Below are 17,895 nucleotides of genomic sequence, written 5' to 3'. Positions count from 1 at the left end.
GCATAATTAGCAAGCACAGTAAGAGACAGAAGCTGTTCAGGGTAAACAGCACAAGTAACCTCAGAAGGAGGACTGCCTCAGGTTCCCAACTGCAATATTCCATAAATGCTGAACCAGTGATCCTGGTTTCATCAGCCCTGGTTTTACCCCATCAGGGACATGCCCCTTCCTTACCCTCCCTGCAGCTTAACAAGCTTCTTTTGTCTCCTTCCCAATTCTGATAACATGTCATCAACCTGAAACCTTAACTCTTGTTTATCTTCCCACAGATGTGGCCTAATCTGCTGAGTATTTCCAGCATTTTCTCTTTATGTCAAAGTCAAGTTTATTGTCATATACACAGGTACGTAGATGCACAGGTGCAATGAAAAACGTGCAGCAGTATCACAGGCACATAGCATCATATAAGCAGCATTCACAAGAAAAACAAATTCAGATTTCTAGCATCTGCAGTTTTTTTTAAAAAATGTAATTCCTCTGTTGAGGTACTTTATTGAGGCATGTGGCATATCAGACTTCCCCTTTCAGGATACCAAGTGCCAGCCTGGTGAATGTTGAAGTTCTGTATTTCCAGTTCCCTCTTCTAACAACATATTTTTCTCACAGCTAGATTTCTCAAATAAATTATTGGTAGCCCTCCTGTCATGCAATAAGATGAATTTGGAACTATAAAAAGAAAACTTCTTGGACATGTACCTAATTAACCACAAATTTAACCTGAAGTGGAATCTAATTCTGGTTAAAGCTATTTGAACAGAAGACATTTCTATTTTACTCTCAGAACCCTTATGAACTGTCCTTGGACTATAAAAAGCTATAATATGCATCACATGGCACACATCAGCATAGAAATATGTTCATTTGTTGAATGTTATAGATAGTACACACAAGATACATAATGAGTCCACCAATGCATCATTTCCACAGCGTTTCCGTGCCTGAAAGTCATTTCCCTTCAATGTCATCCAACAAACCAGTGGTGGAAACATTAAAGAGAATGAGTGATTTTTTTTTAAAGGAAACAAATTCAGAGTCTCATTTGTATACAAATCATGCAGCTGGCTCACTAACCTCAGACAAAATCAAAGTGTAATTACATATCCAGCTTGAAACAGTTGGTTAAAAACCTTCTTAGAAATTGAGAATTGGTTACAAAACAGAAAGCAAAGAGCAGGAATAATAAAATTGTTCACTGGTCACAGCCTGAAAATCTGAGAAGTGCTGCAAGGATCAGTGATTGGGCTCCAGCTTCTCACAATTTATACTAATGACTTGCCTGAGGGGGACAAATATCACTTTTCCAAGTTTGTTAGTGACACTAAATTAGATGGGATTGTGAGTACGCAGGTAGATGTAAAGCAGCTACAAGGACATATGGACAAGCTGAGAGAGTGGGTGAGAACAGATTGAACGCAATACAGAAAAATGAGGTTATCCATTTTGGTGCACGTAACAGAAATTTGCTAAACAGAGAGATTGGGTATTGCTGATATTCAGAAGGGACCCCTAGACATGTGCTTGTACATACGTCACTGAATGCCAACATCCAGGTGTAACAAGTGACTGACTGAGGGGGAAATGTCAGCATTTTTTTTAAAACAAAGAGAGAACTTGAATACAGGAGAATGCAATTGTATAGGACCCTGGTGAGACTGCACCTGGAGTACTGCTTACAGTTTTGATCTCCTTTCCTAAGAAAGCATGCACTTGCCACAGGAGAGGAACAAAGATTCACTAGACTGGTTCTGGGGGTGGTGGTGGTGGGGGGGTGGGGGGTGATTTTGCTGGAGGAGGAGAAGTTGAGTAAACTGGGACTGTATTCTCTAGAACCTAGAAGAATGACAGATCTTGAAACTTACAACATTCCCAAAGAACTTGGCAGGCTGGAAGCAGGAACATGTTTCCCATGGCCAAGGAGAAATTTCTTCACTTAGAGATTGGCGAACCTTTGGAACTTTCTACCACAGAATACTGCGGAGGTTCAGTTATGTTGATTCAAAACATTAAAGGAATCATAGGATATGGTGATAGTGCTGGATAATGGCACTGAGGGAGCAGATAAGCCATAATCTTAATGAACAGTGAAGCAGACTCAAAGGACCAGCTTGTCTAGTTCTGCTCCTAGGTTCCAGATCTTTGAAGTTACCAAATTGGATTTTCTAAACCACAAGAGCTCAAGTTTAACCTGTCACTTAATTACACTGCAGGCCTTGAGAATATGATACACCTGCCTCACAATGTGAAAAAAAGCATCAACTAGTTTCAAAGAAAATCAGAGCAAGGGAAGCTTGAGGCAAAGCATCTCATCTTTCAGTTAATTACTTTATAGACCTCTGGACTATCAGATCTAATAATTTCTTTTTCTAATCATTGCTTCCAAGTTTTCACACAGTGGATTAATGTAATGGTCTTGGTGTTGACATCCATAAACTGTTTTGTTTCTTGTCCCATTCTCACTTCATTTTGTATTGCGTGATTATCCCTCATATGTATTTTAAACCATTCATGTGACACCCCCATATCACAGACCTTCCTTGCTCTTCACCTTCCCTTTACCATTGCAATTGCTTAAAGCTTGTTACATCTGCAATATTTTCCAAATCTGGCAAAAAGCCACAGACAAAGAACGTAACAAGTAGTTGTTGCAGGCCACTTGATCGCACATCCTTGCTCCACCATTCAACAAGATCATCTCTGATCTTTTACCTCAGCACCACTTTCCTGCACTAACCCCATTATCTCGATTCCCTTAAGATATAGAAACCCATGATATTCTGAAATATTGTAGTCATCTCACAAATGCTTCCTAATCTGTTGAGTAGACTGCAGTAATATGTACTTAAGCTAGAATCCTGCGTCCACAAAATGGAAAAAAGGGGGTATGACTGAAAACACTGAGCTATTCCAGTTACTGAAAAAAAACAGGGCAATACTTCTGTAACAAAACACAAACTGCTGAAGGAACTCAGCAGGTCAAGAAGCATCTGGGGTATGCATGTAATGTACGTCATCAATTGTTAGTATTGTCTACCTGAACTGCACTCTCTCTGTAACTGTTACACTATATTCTGTTATTGCTTTTCCTTTTGTACTACCTTGATGCACTTATGTTTTTAAATGATCTGTAGAGATGGCATGCTAAGCACATTTTTTCCACTGTATCTAGGTATATGTGACAATAATACACCAATTACAAACTATTATTGGTCTGTAGCCAGCCAGAGATATACTGAAGAAATGCACGTTTTCCTTAGTTGTGTGGAGGAGCTGTCTGGGATGCTTAGCAGCCTTCTTCAGCATAATAATAAACCTTTGATGCTTGTAACAGACCAGGTTCCCGAGTGATTCTTTAATTGTTTGATTTCCCCTAACTGGGGCTGACTCAGTGCAGGCAGCTGGTTAAACTCACACAACAGCTTTGACAGTCAGTGAGACTCCACATCCCAGATTCATGGGCTGTCACAGCTGTCATTGTGGTTGGAGCTATTGAAAATTTGTGATCACCTTTGACATTCATGAACATTTAGAACTCTTGAGACATGCAAGAAAATACTGCTAACAAAATTAAAAATATTTTTAAACATTAAAACAGCTAAAAAGCATTCCACATGTTAAAAATCAATTAAAATTATTAGAACCTAATAGAAAAAACACTACCTACTTTTCTCTCATGAGATGTTTCCCTAACATTTGGAAGGGGATTGCTGTGCTTGTGCCATTGAGTCATACAGCATAACACAGGCCCTTCATTCCGCCATATCCATGCCGATCCTGTTGCTCATTTGCCTGCATTAGGTCCATATCCTTCTTAAGTGCCTAAGTAATTCTTAAAAATAGTAATTGAATCTGATCTACTGCCTCCTCATTGAGTTCCAGACATCAACCAATCTGTGTAAAAAATCTTTCCCCTCAAGTCCCCTCTAAAACTTTTTTCTCACCTTAAATCTATACCCTACTGTTTTTGCTACCCTTACTATGGAGAAAAGATCCTGACTATCTATCCTATCTATGCCCTCCATAATTTTATATGGCTCTATCAGGTCACCCAACAACATCCCCCCCCCACCCTCTTTGCTCCAAGGAAAACAAACCCAGCCTATCCAATCTTTTCCCATAACTAAAGTCCTCCAATTCAGGCAACATCCTGGTGCATCTCCTTTTCACTCTCTCCAGTGCCACTTCCTTCCTACAGCATGGTGACCTGAACTTCACACAATACTCCAGTGCAGTCTAACTAGTATTTTGTAATGCTGAAACATTACATCCCAACTTTTATATTCTCTGCTCTAACCTATGGAGATAAGAATACCATGAGTAGAATACCTATGTTTCCACTTTCAAAGAACTATGGACCTGAATCCCGAGGTTCCTTTGTTCATCAACAATAATATTTACTGGTATTATTGAGTATGTCTAATATTTACTGAGTATGTCCTACCCCTATTTGACTTCCTAAAATGCATCACCTTGCAATTGTTGGGATTAAATTCCATCTGCCAATACTCTGCCCAACTTTCCATCTGATCTATATCATACTGTAGCTTTAGACAACCTTCCTTGCCATCCACAACAGCACCAACTTTCGTGTTATTCGCATACTTACTAATCGTGCCTCCTGGGCCAGATCTAACCTTGTACCAGCTCAATGGGCAAATGGCCAAAGAGCCGGGAAGCCTGAAGAAGATTGGGGTGGCACAATGGCACAGCTAGTAGAGCTGATGCCTCACAGTGCCAGAGACCTGGGTCAATTCTGACCTTGGATGCTGTCTGTGTGGAGTTTGCACATTCTCCCTGTGACCGCGCGAGTTTCCTCGAAGTGCTCCAGTTTCCTCCCACATCCCAAAGATGAAAGGATTGGTAGGTTAATTGGTCATTGTACATTGTTCTAGTGTATATGTGACTGGTAGAATCTGGAGGGGAGTTGATGAGAATGTCGGGAGAATAAAAGTGTGATTAATGTGGGTTTAGTGTAAATGGATGGTTGACGGTCAGCAAGGACTCAGTGGGTGAAGGGCATGTCTCTATGATTTTGGTCATACAGAGCAGCACAGGGGCAGTATCAGTTGGTGGGGCTGGCTGGAAGAGGCTACACCCAACTCAGGCTAACACAATGCTGGAAATTGGGGTTAACCAGCCAGGTTAACCAGCTTCGCTGCTGGTGTTAAACACCATCTTCTGGTTCCATCCCAGACCTCCAGTATAATTCAGATAACCGAGGAGGAAATTGACATTTGCAATAGCTTGGCTATGATTCAAACAAACAGCATTCACCACTAAAGTTTTTGACGTTTTATTAATTGTACAAACTATTCCCCAGCATACAAGTTAACACATGGATCAGTGGAGTCCAGAAAAATTATGTACAATATGTATACTGAGTGGAAAAATAAAAACATTTCATTGTGAAAAGCAGCTTTTGGCAGATTATTGACAAAACCTTTAACAAAAAAAACACTATTCAAAAATAAATCTGTGCAAAATACTCATTGAAATCAGCATTATATATCCAACACCAACTGGGGTCCAGATAAATTTGGTTGTGTTTCAGTAAACAAAAGAAAAAAAAATTGTTACAGTAAACACGTCAAAAGTATCACCTCTTTTCATCTGTGTATGGACAGATTCTCCCAATCTTCAATCTGAAAGGCAAATGTGTAAACTGTAACCAGCTAGATAATTTGTGCAACTTCACTAATTGCTTCTAATAGTATCCAAGTGAAAACAGTGATTACCTTTCTAAGCAAAATTCACTCAAAACTGGCAGATTTCCATGTACACAAAACTGACAATAAATCTGCAATTATCTACCTAGGGTCATAAAAAAACAAACCCTCATGTAATGCACAACACTTAATCAGAAGCTAAAGTTAGCTGGAGTCATTTTCTGGGTTTGTAAGGATTTGGTGCTTTCAGGAATCTGACTCAAAGTCCACAATATACAACAAATTGACAAGGATCTTTTATCACTTGTAGGAATATCAATATTCACAAGTGACTGGTCACGTTTCATTGTCACTGCCAGTCTCCCTGTCAGCTGTGGCTTGATTGGTAGCACTCTCATCCAAGTCAAATGCTTGAGAGTTCAGGTCCTGCTGAAAAAGTTTCAGTACAAAATTCCAGGATAGATGCACCTGTGCAGTACTGAGAGGATGCTGCTTGGTTAGGTATGCTGGGTTTTGGAGCAGGCATGAAACAGACACTTTATCTGCTCTCTCAGGTAAATGCAAAAGTCCCATGGAACCACCTCAAACAAGAGCAAGGGAGTTTTCACCTGTGTCCTGGCCAATGCTATCCAGTTACTGTTGGGAGCTTGCTTTGCTGACTGTAAAGCACTTCGGGACTTCCCAAGAAGGATGTTGAAAAAACATGATAGAAATGCAAACCTCTTTGACAAAAGCAGGGGAAAAATTCTCAGCATTTTGGATCAGTATCAGAAATTAGCCATGCTGTTCCTGACTGGCTGCAATGCTCACTGCAGTATATTGCAGCAGCCTGTGGCATGGATTTGCCACTCTCAAATATGGTAGCAAAAACAATTTAAATTATACTATTTATTACCAATATTGCCATTGCAGCAAATTGTGAGGTGGTTATCTCTCTCCCCGTTAAAAAGTTTAAAAAATTTCTATAACTGGTGTATTTGCTCCTTTATCCTTTGAATTATTTTTCATTAACTTAATTGGAGGGAGGACAGAACAAAATGGAACTCATGCCAGCTTCACATGAATAGCTTCCATCGCTATCATCCAGTGAACACAACCTTCATTTCTCACAGAGCAACGGCAATGGTTCACTTTCATCATGAGCTCCAAATCTTTTCTTGGAGCACTAGAAAATCTGATCCCTTCACTTCTGCAAAAACCAGTTCTACATGGGATTTTTAACGGTTAGAAAATTAAAAAGGGACAAATCCCAATTCATAGCACACATTTCTGCATCTGCAGTGCTGGATATCAAGATTTACCCTGCTCTCTGTAGTCTAGATCAAAACTACAATTCTTGCTTTTTGATGGTTTAACCTTAGACTTTCTTCATTTATAAACATTTCGCTTGAAACTCCTATATCTCCATTATTGCAGTCACGTCATTTTTTTTAAACCAAGTACTTATTCCTTCTTTAACAACTCTTTTAGTTATAAAGATAATTGCTTTGCAAGAGTTGAATGCTGCTCCCATGTGGGACGAGTTTCTTTGAACACCCAGTTTTCTTTCATGTAAATGGTTGAAAAAAAACTAACAAGGCAAATCTCCTCAAATTTCACCATCTCCATTGTCATCCTTCTTGTCTCTACTTTTTAAACCAACAGATCTAGTCACACTCCCACTAGGAAAGCTATATCCCAAAGGGACAGGTCTCCAACGTTTAGTTTACAAACCATTTATTTTGCAATGTAGTATTCAGATGTCGCTCTTTGAACTGTTTTGGAGGGAGTTCTGGCACCTCCTCTCTGTTGTTAGTTTGCACTTCACACCCATATTTCTGTTAAAAACAAATAATGGCCAAACATCAGTTATTCTTTAGGAAACAACCTTCAAATTACTTAAGGAGTACTTTGATTACTTTGAAGGAGTTCAGCTAATTAAAAATAGGGTTAATGTCAACATTAAGTTTCCCATCATTTCTTGTTAGTAGAGATGATGGGAAACTTAATGCTCTGCATAAACTATCAACTTACAGATACGTTGCTCAGTGGTCATTTTTCATCATTAAATACATATGAAAAGTTGAGTTTCTTATAAAATATATAAAAATACATAACCCATGTAATAATTCAGAGAGTTGCTGTGAGCGATGTTATGGAAAACACTGAATGACATACATATTATTCATTACATTGATAGCCATGCATTCATTTATGCTCATCAAGATGTTTGCAAGACCGTTTGTGCCAACCACAAAACAGGGCTGCCTAAGAAACTTGCATGCATCAGAGATGAGAATTCAATACCAGAATGATGTTATACTTTCTAATAGCACCAGCACAGGTTGACCTGTTTCTAAAGTTAGAGTGTTTCTTGCTCTTCTCCAGATAATCAAGATGTTCATGATAATAAGCAGGCTGTAGTTGACAAGAACTCTGTGCGACAGGCTGCTAAACTCCAGAGAACACCTGCACACACTTGAGCATTACCAAGAATTGTCTCTGACATGCATCTTGATTCTGGCAAACTGTGATGGTTTCAAAAAGAGTGTACACCATAATCGAAATTATACCTGTGACATGGCTGACCAAATACAAATAGCTAGAATCTGTAGATCACACCAGCTGGTCCTGTCAAGAATCATTTTAAAAGGATTACCATGCAGATACATAAAAGGACTAAAATGTAAGTAAAAACAATTTAACCTTAACTACGTGTAATAACTTTGTGCAAGAGGGCTCCAAGTTAATAAAATCTTATGTTTTTTGAAAATTTCATCTACAGCACATGTAATTTAAACACAAGTGTCAACAGCTTTGAAAGATCTCTTCCTGTGGTTACCACCTACTATCTGTTAAAATTTAGACAAAACTGGTCGAAATGGATGGAAAAAGACCATCTGAGTTTTTACTTAATTTTATTTCTAAGATTCTGTAATGGTCATTAAAATATATGACCAAATCCATAATGAAAAATACCAAATATTTCATTGATGGTAATTGGATATTTTGTGAAAATCATTTTACTCACAAAACATTATTGTTACTGAAGTGAAATATTAAACTCCAATTCTAATGAAAGATGATCAATGTATCCACATACCTCATAAAGTTGCTGAATCTCTTTCATTGCTAAGCGTATTGATGGGTAAAGTCTTGGGAATGTACGTTTGTTTTCCTGATCTTCATACCAGTTCTCTGAATTAATTGCCTGCGTTTCCACTAAAGCAGCAATCTGGAGCTTTTTGTCTGCGATCTTTCTCATGACTGGTGGAACTTGAGGCTGCATTGACAACTGTGGTTCAGGTGGCACAAAAAGCTTAGACAACTCATTGTGCACACGATCATGAGTTGAGACATCAGCATCAATGTCTAAATTTGTAGTTTCTTGTGGTTTGATTTTCATCGAAAAGTGCCTGAGTTCTTCATAATCTGTTTCGCTGTCACATTTCTGAAAGAATAATTGCAACATTATTGCAAAATCGTGAAAACATTAAAAAGATGACCCAAGATAATTTTAGACATGTCACCAATTCTTTGCTGGGCTTTAAATGTCAGTCTGTATTGCTTCACTTCCACGTCAGAAGATTGAGTATTTAAGTTCCACTCCAAGTGCTAAACACACAATACAAGATTTTTCATTGCATTACTGTGCAAATGAAGTCTTGTTAGAAATGCCGACTTCTACCATTATACCTGTGGCACAAGTTAAAAGTCAGCTTTGAGAACACAAGCACCTGACTAACATTCCTCCTTCAACCAACATGAACAGAAATATGCCTATATATTCATTCATTTATTATATATGAAACATTGCTGGAAATAAATCATGTACAATCATAGGCATTATAAATAGAGGCTTCAAGTATAAACACTGGACAGTAATGCTAAACCTTAGATAAAACACCAGTTCAGCCAAGGTTTAATGTTGTTCCCATCGTGGGCACCAAAGTTTAGAAGTTGCAATCCCTGGGGTGCAGTAAGTGACTCATTTTGTGACACCACAAAACCTTTCCAGCATCAACAAAGCAAACTTCAGGAGCGTGATGGAATACTCTGCTTGCTTGGATGAGTCCAGCCCCAACAAACTTGTCTACAACCAAGACAATGTGCTTAATTGGTGCCCCATCCATCACTTTAAAGTTTCACTCTCTTCAAAATCAGTGCAGTGTGTACTAGCTACAAAATATACTGCAGTTACTTACCAGGCTACACCTACACCCCAAACACTTCTGTGTCACTAGGGAGGACAAGGGCAGCAGGTGAATGGGAACACCACCACCTCCTGCCCTTGAAAGTCACACAACATCCTGATTTGCAAATGTATCATTGCCCCTTCATTATCGCTGGGTTAATACTGTGGTAGTAGCTTCAAATGTGGGCTAGAGTAGTTCAAGCATGTGATTTTCCAGCATGTTCAAGCATAATTATGGATAGCACAAAAAAAAACAAAATGGGCTTCCCATTACAGCGCCAGCGACCCGGGTTCGATTCCGGCCGCTGTCTGTAAGAAGTTTGTACGTTCTCTCCGTGACTGTGTGCGTTTCCTCCAGGTGCTCCCTTGAGAATGGTTTTCTCCCACATTCCAAAGACGTACAGGTTAGAAAGTTGTGGGCATGCTATGTTGGCACCGGAAGCATGGCGAGACTTGCGGGCTGCCCCCAGAACATTCTACACAAAAGATGCATTTCACTGTGTGTTTCAATGTACATGTGACTAATAAAGATATCTTATCTTATCATAGACAACAAAGAAAAACAATTGAGATTGAAGAGTCATCAACAAGAAAAACCATCAAATAATTCATAGTGATACTTAAAGTTATAGTTTAGTTAAACAGAATTTGTTTTCAATAGCTGAAAATGTCTGTAATCAGAGGACACTGATTTGAAATGATTGGTAGAAACAACAAATGCAACACAAGGAATTCTGTTTCTCTTTAAATAGAAGGTGTATTTTTCTAGGATTCCAGATGCAATATCTGAATGGGTGTTGGAAACAAATTTAATTGAGCCAAGAAGTTAAACTGATTGAATACTCTTTGGAAAAAGCCAGCACAGACTTGAGCCAATTAACCAGATGCAGTGCTGTTCCATTCTATGATAAAGCAGAGGACAAGTAACATTATGGAAAATGTGATGTACAATTGCAAGGGATTTCCTTCCTGGCAAATTATTTTGAATTTACTTCATATTTGCTCTATATGTTAAAAACTTGGAGTTAAGGTTCAGGTGTGAAAATTCTAGTTGTGCCCATTCTTGCCCAGCTTGTCAAATGAATCAGTTCACTGCCGTGAAACATTCAATGTTGGAAAGGAACAAAAAAAATCTAGATGGGAGGCTTCCTAAACCACAAGACACTATAGTTGACCTAATACCACAATTTTAACACGTTTCTACCTTATCTTCTTATAAGCAGGCAGCTTAGCAGATGTGATTGGCAAGTTAAAAAAAACGATTAACTGCAGCCTATATAATGAAAATCAAATCACCAATTTCTGGGTATTAGGTTGGATAAACTGTCTGAAAGAAGCACACATTTATCAATAGTCCACAGGTGAAATTATGCTGGTAGTTTTCTGAAAGCTTGTGACATTGGTTGGGTCTTGTTTTGGATGGGCTCCAGCAGCCTTCTATCTTCAAGCTTCAGACATTGACCACACAATTTTCAGCAGTGGTGAGGGCAACTGTAACTGGGCCAGATGGTTTCTGCATCGAATGCACTATACATAAATGTTGATGCACAGTCCTGCCAAGTTTCATTACCCTTCTTTGTCATTCCATTCCTCTTTTCACCTTCCACATCAAACTTGTCATTTTCACTCCACTTCCCTCACGCCAGTCCCTGCCTACCCTCACCATTTTTCACATTCTCAGCTCCACCATCCTTTGTAATCTCCATCAATTTCCTGCCTCCTGAAATTCCCTATTCTTTACAAACAAAGCAAGTGCTTTTAAATACAAAGAATGTTTGCCTTCCTAGTGCCAGGAAAGTAGCAAAGGAATGAATGGGACATTAAGATGGCTTGCAGTGAAGGCCCAATGATGAAAAGACCCAGGAAAAGCAGAGGACAGTTGGGAAGGGGGAGCTGATGCACAATTACACAGGACCTATAGTTCTAACACGGAATCAAATGCCGAAAGAAATTGGTGTAGAAATTAGATCACATAGCACTGATAGAGCAGCCACTACATGGTCCAGTTTTGGCTTTGCACAGAGTAGATGATGCTGAAGATCATTTTCATGCGAGATAATGCCAGACAAAAAAAAATAGGCTGGGTACCTCCAAGTGCTAGTTATATTAGCTCGTATGACCTTCTTCTGGTATCAGCTGTGCACCAAATAAAAACTGTGTCATTGCATGGGTAACATACAATTCCACCCATGCCAACACAAGCTGGAGCACAAAGCTCCAGACCACAGTCGTCATGGAATAGTCTCAGTAGAACTGAGAGCACTATGATGCTGAATTATGTTTTGCAATATTTAAGGGTGATCCGATAGGCACCTTCAAAGCTGACAACAGGACACTCAAATACCTTCCAAAGTCCACAAGACTGTGCTGGAAGTAACAGCAAGTCCTCTCTTCAGCAATTAGCTATTGACATAGCGTTCAAAGGTTGCTTCAGTGGTGACCTTATTGGCAAATGTCCATGGCTGACTACCTGTGTGGTGGATTGGGGAGGTATGCAGTGGCATGTAAAGGACCTCAGTGAGGGAGGCAGAGAAATCTTCCTCTGCAAGGAACCTACTCCAAGAGAGGCTTCGGAAACATCAAATCCTACGTGACCTCTTCTGAGGAACAAAGAATTTGCAGAATCAGGAAGCAGCCACTTTGAGGAAGCAGAGCAAGGAGCCCCAGGGTGTGATTGCCATGAGGTGGAGTCGTAGAGCAGCAGGAACAAGACGACAACCTCTGGTGCATCCCCCTGCTTAGCAACTGCAACCTCATTCCCCAGCCAAGTGGAGGAGGCATCTATTCATTGGCCACATGCAATATAAAGAACACTCCAAATGGAAATCAATTTCATACAATCTGCAAAATGAAATCACCCAATGCAACCCATACGACCCTCTCCAAACTACAATCCATATCACAAACATGGTAAACCTGGAGAGCCTACGTGATGCACAAAATACCCTCACATCTTGCTGTGCAGATCCACCTACAAAATAAATCCCTATTCCAATTACTTCATAGGCTTGCTACATTTCTCTCTTCCCTCATGAGTGGTATTTCCCTTATAGAATTCAGGCCTCTGCACATTTTGTGAGGATCTCCACTCTGTAGGTGTAAGCAGTGGTATGCACACTGACATATTTTGCAAAATCATATAATTTCTTTCAGCATTGCTCTATTGTGTAGTGACTCTTAATCCTGGAGATGGGCTAGGCCTTTCATATAGTGCGCAAGACAGGTCTCTTGGTCCCCTAGCACACAGATTATTCTTGCTGAGATGTATTTCATTGACCAGGACTCACATATCCCTTTGAGTGAATGTGGGAGCAGAATCCCTCTTCCTTGCAGCCCGTCTCTTCCATGGTCACTAAAGTAGGTGTTGCTGCACAGCTGCCATGGGGAGTGTGCCTTTAACTCTGGACTTCAAATTGGATTTTGCCTAATTTCATGATATTTTTGCAAGGACCAACAGTTGCACTAAATGTGGCCATATTTTAACACACCAACAATGGGTGCAATCCGATTACTAAGCAATTATTTCTTTTAAATTTTGAAGGCCTGAAAAAAACTTGAGTAATATACTGAAAACTTTATTTATTGTAATTAAAAAAAGATTGTAATTGGAGATCAAGAAGTTGTGTGGGTCATAACTGTACAAACCAGCGCAAGCTTTTTTTCCAAAATTCATGAGTTATGCAGAACACATGTAAGGAACCAAGAATCTTAAGCAAGGTATATCAATAACAACATAGAAAGGCAGCATGGTTCTCAAATGTTCACAAAGACAAGGCCCCCTGCTAAGCTGCTGATACGGACAGATTTTCAGTACCAACCTTGTTTCAGAAGTCCTATTGAGACAATTGTAATTAAGAATTGATGTGGAATTTAGTCAGACACAAGCAAGGATCATGCACATCATGTCAGAAGTTAATGACAAAATTGCTTTTTTTCCTAATTGTTTCTCCATCCAAGAAAACTACAAAAGGCTTAAAATATTTTCTGGCATCACAATAAAATTATAAATGGCACAAGATGTTTAGTGAAGAATTTACAAAGAATTACAATTATTTACCTGTCCACAAGGTACAGTGAGGACTTCCATGAATGGTGAATTCCAACAGTTTTATAATACTCTACCAAGTTTGGTAGTGATGAATGGACCTTATCTTCTCCCAGTATCACATACTTCCCATTCGGCTGCATTTCAATCATATAGTGTCTACACCGATCTACACCTCTGAAGTGGTGGGGAAAGAAAAAGAACATACTAATTAGAAGCAGAAGAGTTATTACAGGTTAAAGAGCCTCAAATAATCCAGCCACAGAACTGGACTTTTTCCTGATTTACTGAATTGAGAACCTACTGAGGTTTACTGTCAGGTTAAAGTATTAAACAAAGTTTAACTAGTTTATTAATTGCAAGCATGCAGCTTTGTACATTTCTGAAATTATTGCAGGGTGTCACACCATGCCCTGACCATCATGGCTCCAAATCCAGATATTCCAAATGTTCCTTCAGGGCACCGTCCCTTCTTTTCATCTCATTACTGGCAGCAGTTGCCTTCATTTTAGACCCCACATTCTGCAAACCCATCTCTTTATCCCCATTTCCTTCATGATTCTTTAAACTCGTTTTTAATCTCCTGTTATCTGTGATTCAGCTTCCATGTTTTGATCACATTCTATGATAAACACAAGTCATATGGGCTAAGATTGTTGTGGACACAATGCCTTATTTCTAAATTCATCAATGTACCCACAGAGTGGGTATGAGTTGTTTAAAAATTTTTAAGACTGGAAACATTTGCACAACTTGCCTCTCAAGGAAGATGATCAAAAACCTTTAAACCCAACTCATGAAGCTTCAGCAATATTTGTGGTAAATATTTGGTTTGACTGCTCCAGTTGTCCAATAACTTAATACATCATTAATGAAAATCACTGTTTTCCTTTTTTCATCTCTATTATTTGGAAATACTTTACAAAAGATGGGTAAACCCTTGGAATTATTCATAATAGTAGATGCCAAAACAAATTGATCATAGATATGATCACAGAAGGGAGTAGCTTTGATGGATTAAATTGCTTTAACCGCCAACATCTTTGTAGGATATACTGTGTTTATCTAATCCAGACTATGAGCTCTTCTCAGTTAAAGGAATCATGAATCTCATCTGGAAGAATGATAGGCTAGTGAAAGTTGACAGGTTTATGTAGAATCTCAAAACACAAGGTTCATACACATTCTTTGAAATGTTGGCTGGTTATGGCAAGAAGTGCCTGATGTGGAAATTGCAATGAAATGAATGTCTGATTAATTGACTATATTGTTTGAGAAAGGAAATTGCTTAGGACCAGGAAGGGAACACTTTGCTATGTCAAATTCTGCCAGGGGACCTTTAGTCGTTAACTAAACATGATATGGAATTTCACTTCATTTTCTTTTGTTTATCAAGGTAAAATACATTAGTGTGGAGAAATGAAATTCTTCCTATTTCAGGGCACGAGTCCTAGGTCAGGTACAAGAGAATTAGACATATAGTAAATAGAAATCTAAAAAGCTGCAGATGTTGGAAATCTGAAATAAAAACAGAAAATAATGGAAAAAAAAATCAGCAAGCCAGGCAGCATCTGTGGAAAGAGCAACACTTAAGGTTTCAGATGAGGGACACTTCATCAGACCTGAGAACAAGAGAAACTAGTTAGCCTACATAGCAGAGATGGCAGGGGAGGGTGATGGGTGGAACAAAAGGAACTTCTAAGATAGGCAGAAGTCATCTAGAAAGTGCAATCAGATTAAGCCACTGTGGTTGTGTAATTTGTTGCTGACATGATTCTGGTCTATTGGAACATGCCCAGCTGACCAGACTATAGAGAAAAAGGAAGATGCAGTACACTAGAATGGAAGCAGTGCAAATGAATCGCAGCTTCACCTAGAAAGGCTCTTTGGGTCAATAGATGGTGGAAAGGGTAGAGGTAAAAGAACAAGTGTTGCACTTCCTGTGGTTCATGGGAAAGTGCCATACAAGAGAAGTGATGGGCGGAGATGGAAAAGCAAACCAAGGAGTAGGGATAGGAGTGATCTCTACAAAATGTTGAAAGGGGAGGAGAATAAGTGTTTTGTCATGAAATTTTGTGGGAGCAGGCAGAAATTGTGAAGGATGATTCGTTGAGTATGGAGGCTAAAGGGGTGGAAGGTCAGGAAACTCTATCCTTGCTTTGTCCAGGAGGAGAAAGAGTGAGAGCAGAGGTGCAGGAAGTTATGGAGACATGGGCAAGGGGCTCTGTCACTGTGACAAGAGGGGAAGCCATAATTAAGAAAAAGACTCTTCAGATTACACCTGTGCAGAACCTCCCATCATTGAAGCAAATGCAATGGAGACAGAGGAACTGAGAGAATGGAATGGAGTCCTTACAAGAGACGGTATAATGAAGGTAGCTGTGGGAGGGTATGGTCTTGTAGTGGATGTTGGTGGCTAGTCTATCTCCTGAGATGGAGACAGAGGTCCAGAAAGGGAAGGGGAAACTCAGAGTTGGACCAAAACAAAAACAATATCTCTATACTATTAGTGTGACAATTTTTATAGTTACTTGGGAATGCTCTGTGGCTTCTGAACAAGATAGACAATTCCTTTCAAATGAGTGTTGTATGTAGAACAAGGAACTACTTAACATTTTATTTGGTTGTGGACAGGTTTCAGAGATGAGATACCACTGTCCAAATCAATGTGCCATCCAGTTTCAACTGAAATAATACAGTAAGTCTCAAAGTAAGCTTTCACAACATTATATTTGAATGCGAGTCTTTTGTACAACATAAGACTTGAATCTACAATGTTTTTGATTCAGAGGAGAAAAACAATCTAGGCTGACATTTCAATGTAGTTCTGGTCCTGTATTTACAGAGTTTCTATCTTTCAGATGAGGCACAAACTGGCCTTTATAGATGGATACTAAATGCTTTATGGGACTTTTTGAAAGAACCATAGCTGACGTTGCTTCATATTAATTTCTCAATTAGCACCAACAATTTAAAATGATTATTCACTTCAATGTTGTTCACTCTTTGCAGTCTGCTGTTTTTGCCTTGTGACTACTTTGGGTGTAGTTCTGGCTGCAAAGACCTTGGAGAAGTCCCACGAACAATTAAAATAAACATTTTGACTTTTTTCTTTATAAAGCACATGGGACAGAGTCTTCCAGTGTTTATCTGTATTGTTGTTCTGATACATTCATCATTATCACCAAAAATGCAGGCTAGAAAATGGTCTCTTAACCTCACCACAATGGAACTGTTGGATTTCCGTGCTAAATGCCTCACATTTTCACACTTATTGACTGGAACCTATCTGCTAGACGAATTAAACAAAACAGGAAGTGACCTAAATGACCATGTTCAAAGTTTTCAAGCTTAGAATCACTAACTCAAAAGAACCTTTTATCTTTATGCAACTGGACATTTGAAATGACCCCAAAATTCATTAACCTTTGGAAAAGTTAGAGTAAGATGATGTATTAAGGAGTGGCAAAAGAGAAGCCAAAAGACCTATAAACATTATAATGAGTAAAATGGCTGTCCAATGAAAGGGAAGGAAATCGATCATAGAGCAAAACCTTCTTGTGGAAGCAGGAGGACAGCTGAGAATTTGAATGAGTAGTCTGTATCCATCTTTACTAAAGAAGATGCTGCCAATTCTAAAAGGAGGGACAGAAATAATTTAAGGGTAGTTATGAAGTTTAGTAGGAGATTGTTAATTAAAGAAGATGTGGGCAGTACTTAAGACAAAAAATAAATGATCTAATCCAGATGGGATTCATCCCCTTGCTGTTGGAAGGTACCAAAATAATGGCTAATCTAACCACAATCTTTCAATTCTTATACAAGGAACTAATGCCAGATGATTCCTTATGTTACAACCCTTTTTCTATAGTAAAGTGAAAAGGACAAATCCAGCAACTATTGGCCAATCAACCTGCTGACAATGGTGGGGAAACTCTGAGACAAATGGAGATGAAAAGAAATGGAACTTAGTAAACAATACTTAGAAAATGTGAGTTAACAAAAGGAAAACA

General features: G+C 39.0%; 1 protein-coding gene across 1 annotated transcript in view; it reads right to left on the bottom strand.

Annotated features, from left to right (window-relative positions):
- Positions 1-5,293: 5,293 nt before the first annotated feature.
- Positions 5,294-17,895, bottom strand: part of LOC127580669 (unconventional myosin-X) — a 139,625-nt gene continuing 127,023 nt past the window's right edge. Inside the window, exons 28-31 of the mRNA XM_052034353.1 lie at positions 13,895-14,059; positions 8,746-9,093; positions 7,377-7,480; positions 5,294-5,639 (exon numbers count right to left, since the gene is read on the bottom strand). Coding sequence (XP_051890313.1) covers positions 9,045-9,093; positions 13,895-14,059 — 214 coding nt within the window. The 3' untranslated portion in view covers positions 5,294-5,639; positions 7,377-7,480; positions 8,746-9,044. The remainder of the gene's footprint in view (positions 5,640-7,376; positions 7,481-8,745; positions 9,094-13,894; positions 14,060-17,895) is intronic.

Source organism: Pristis pectinata, chromosome 2 (genome assembly GCF_009764475.1).
Source record: "Pristis pectinata isolate sPriPec2 chromosome 2, sPriPec2.1.pri, whole genome shotgun sequence".
In the NCBI taxonomy this organism is placed as follows: domain Eukaryota; kingdom Metazoa; phylum Chordata; class Chondrichthyes; order Rhinopristiformes; family Pristidae; genus Pristis; species Pristis pectinata.
This window is presented reverse-complemented; position numbering and strand designations above follow the sequence as displayed.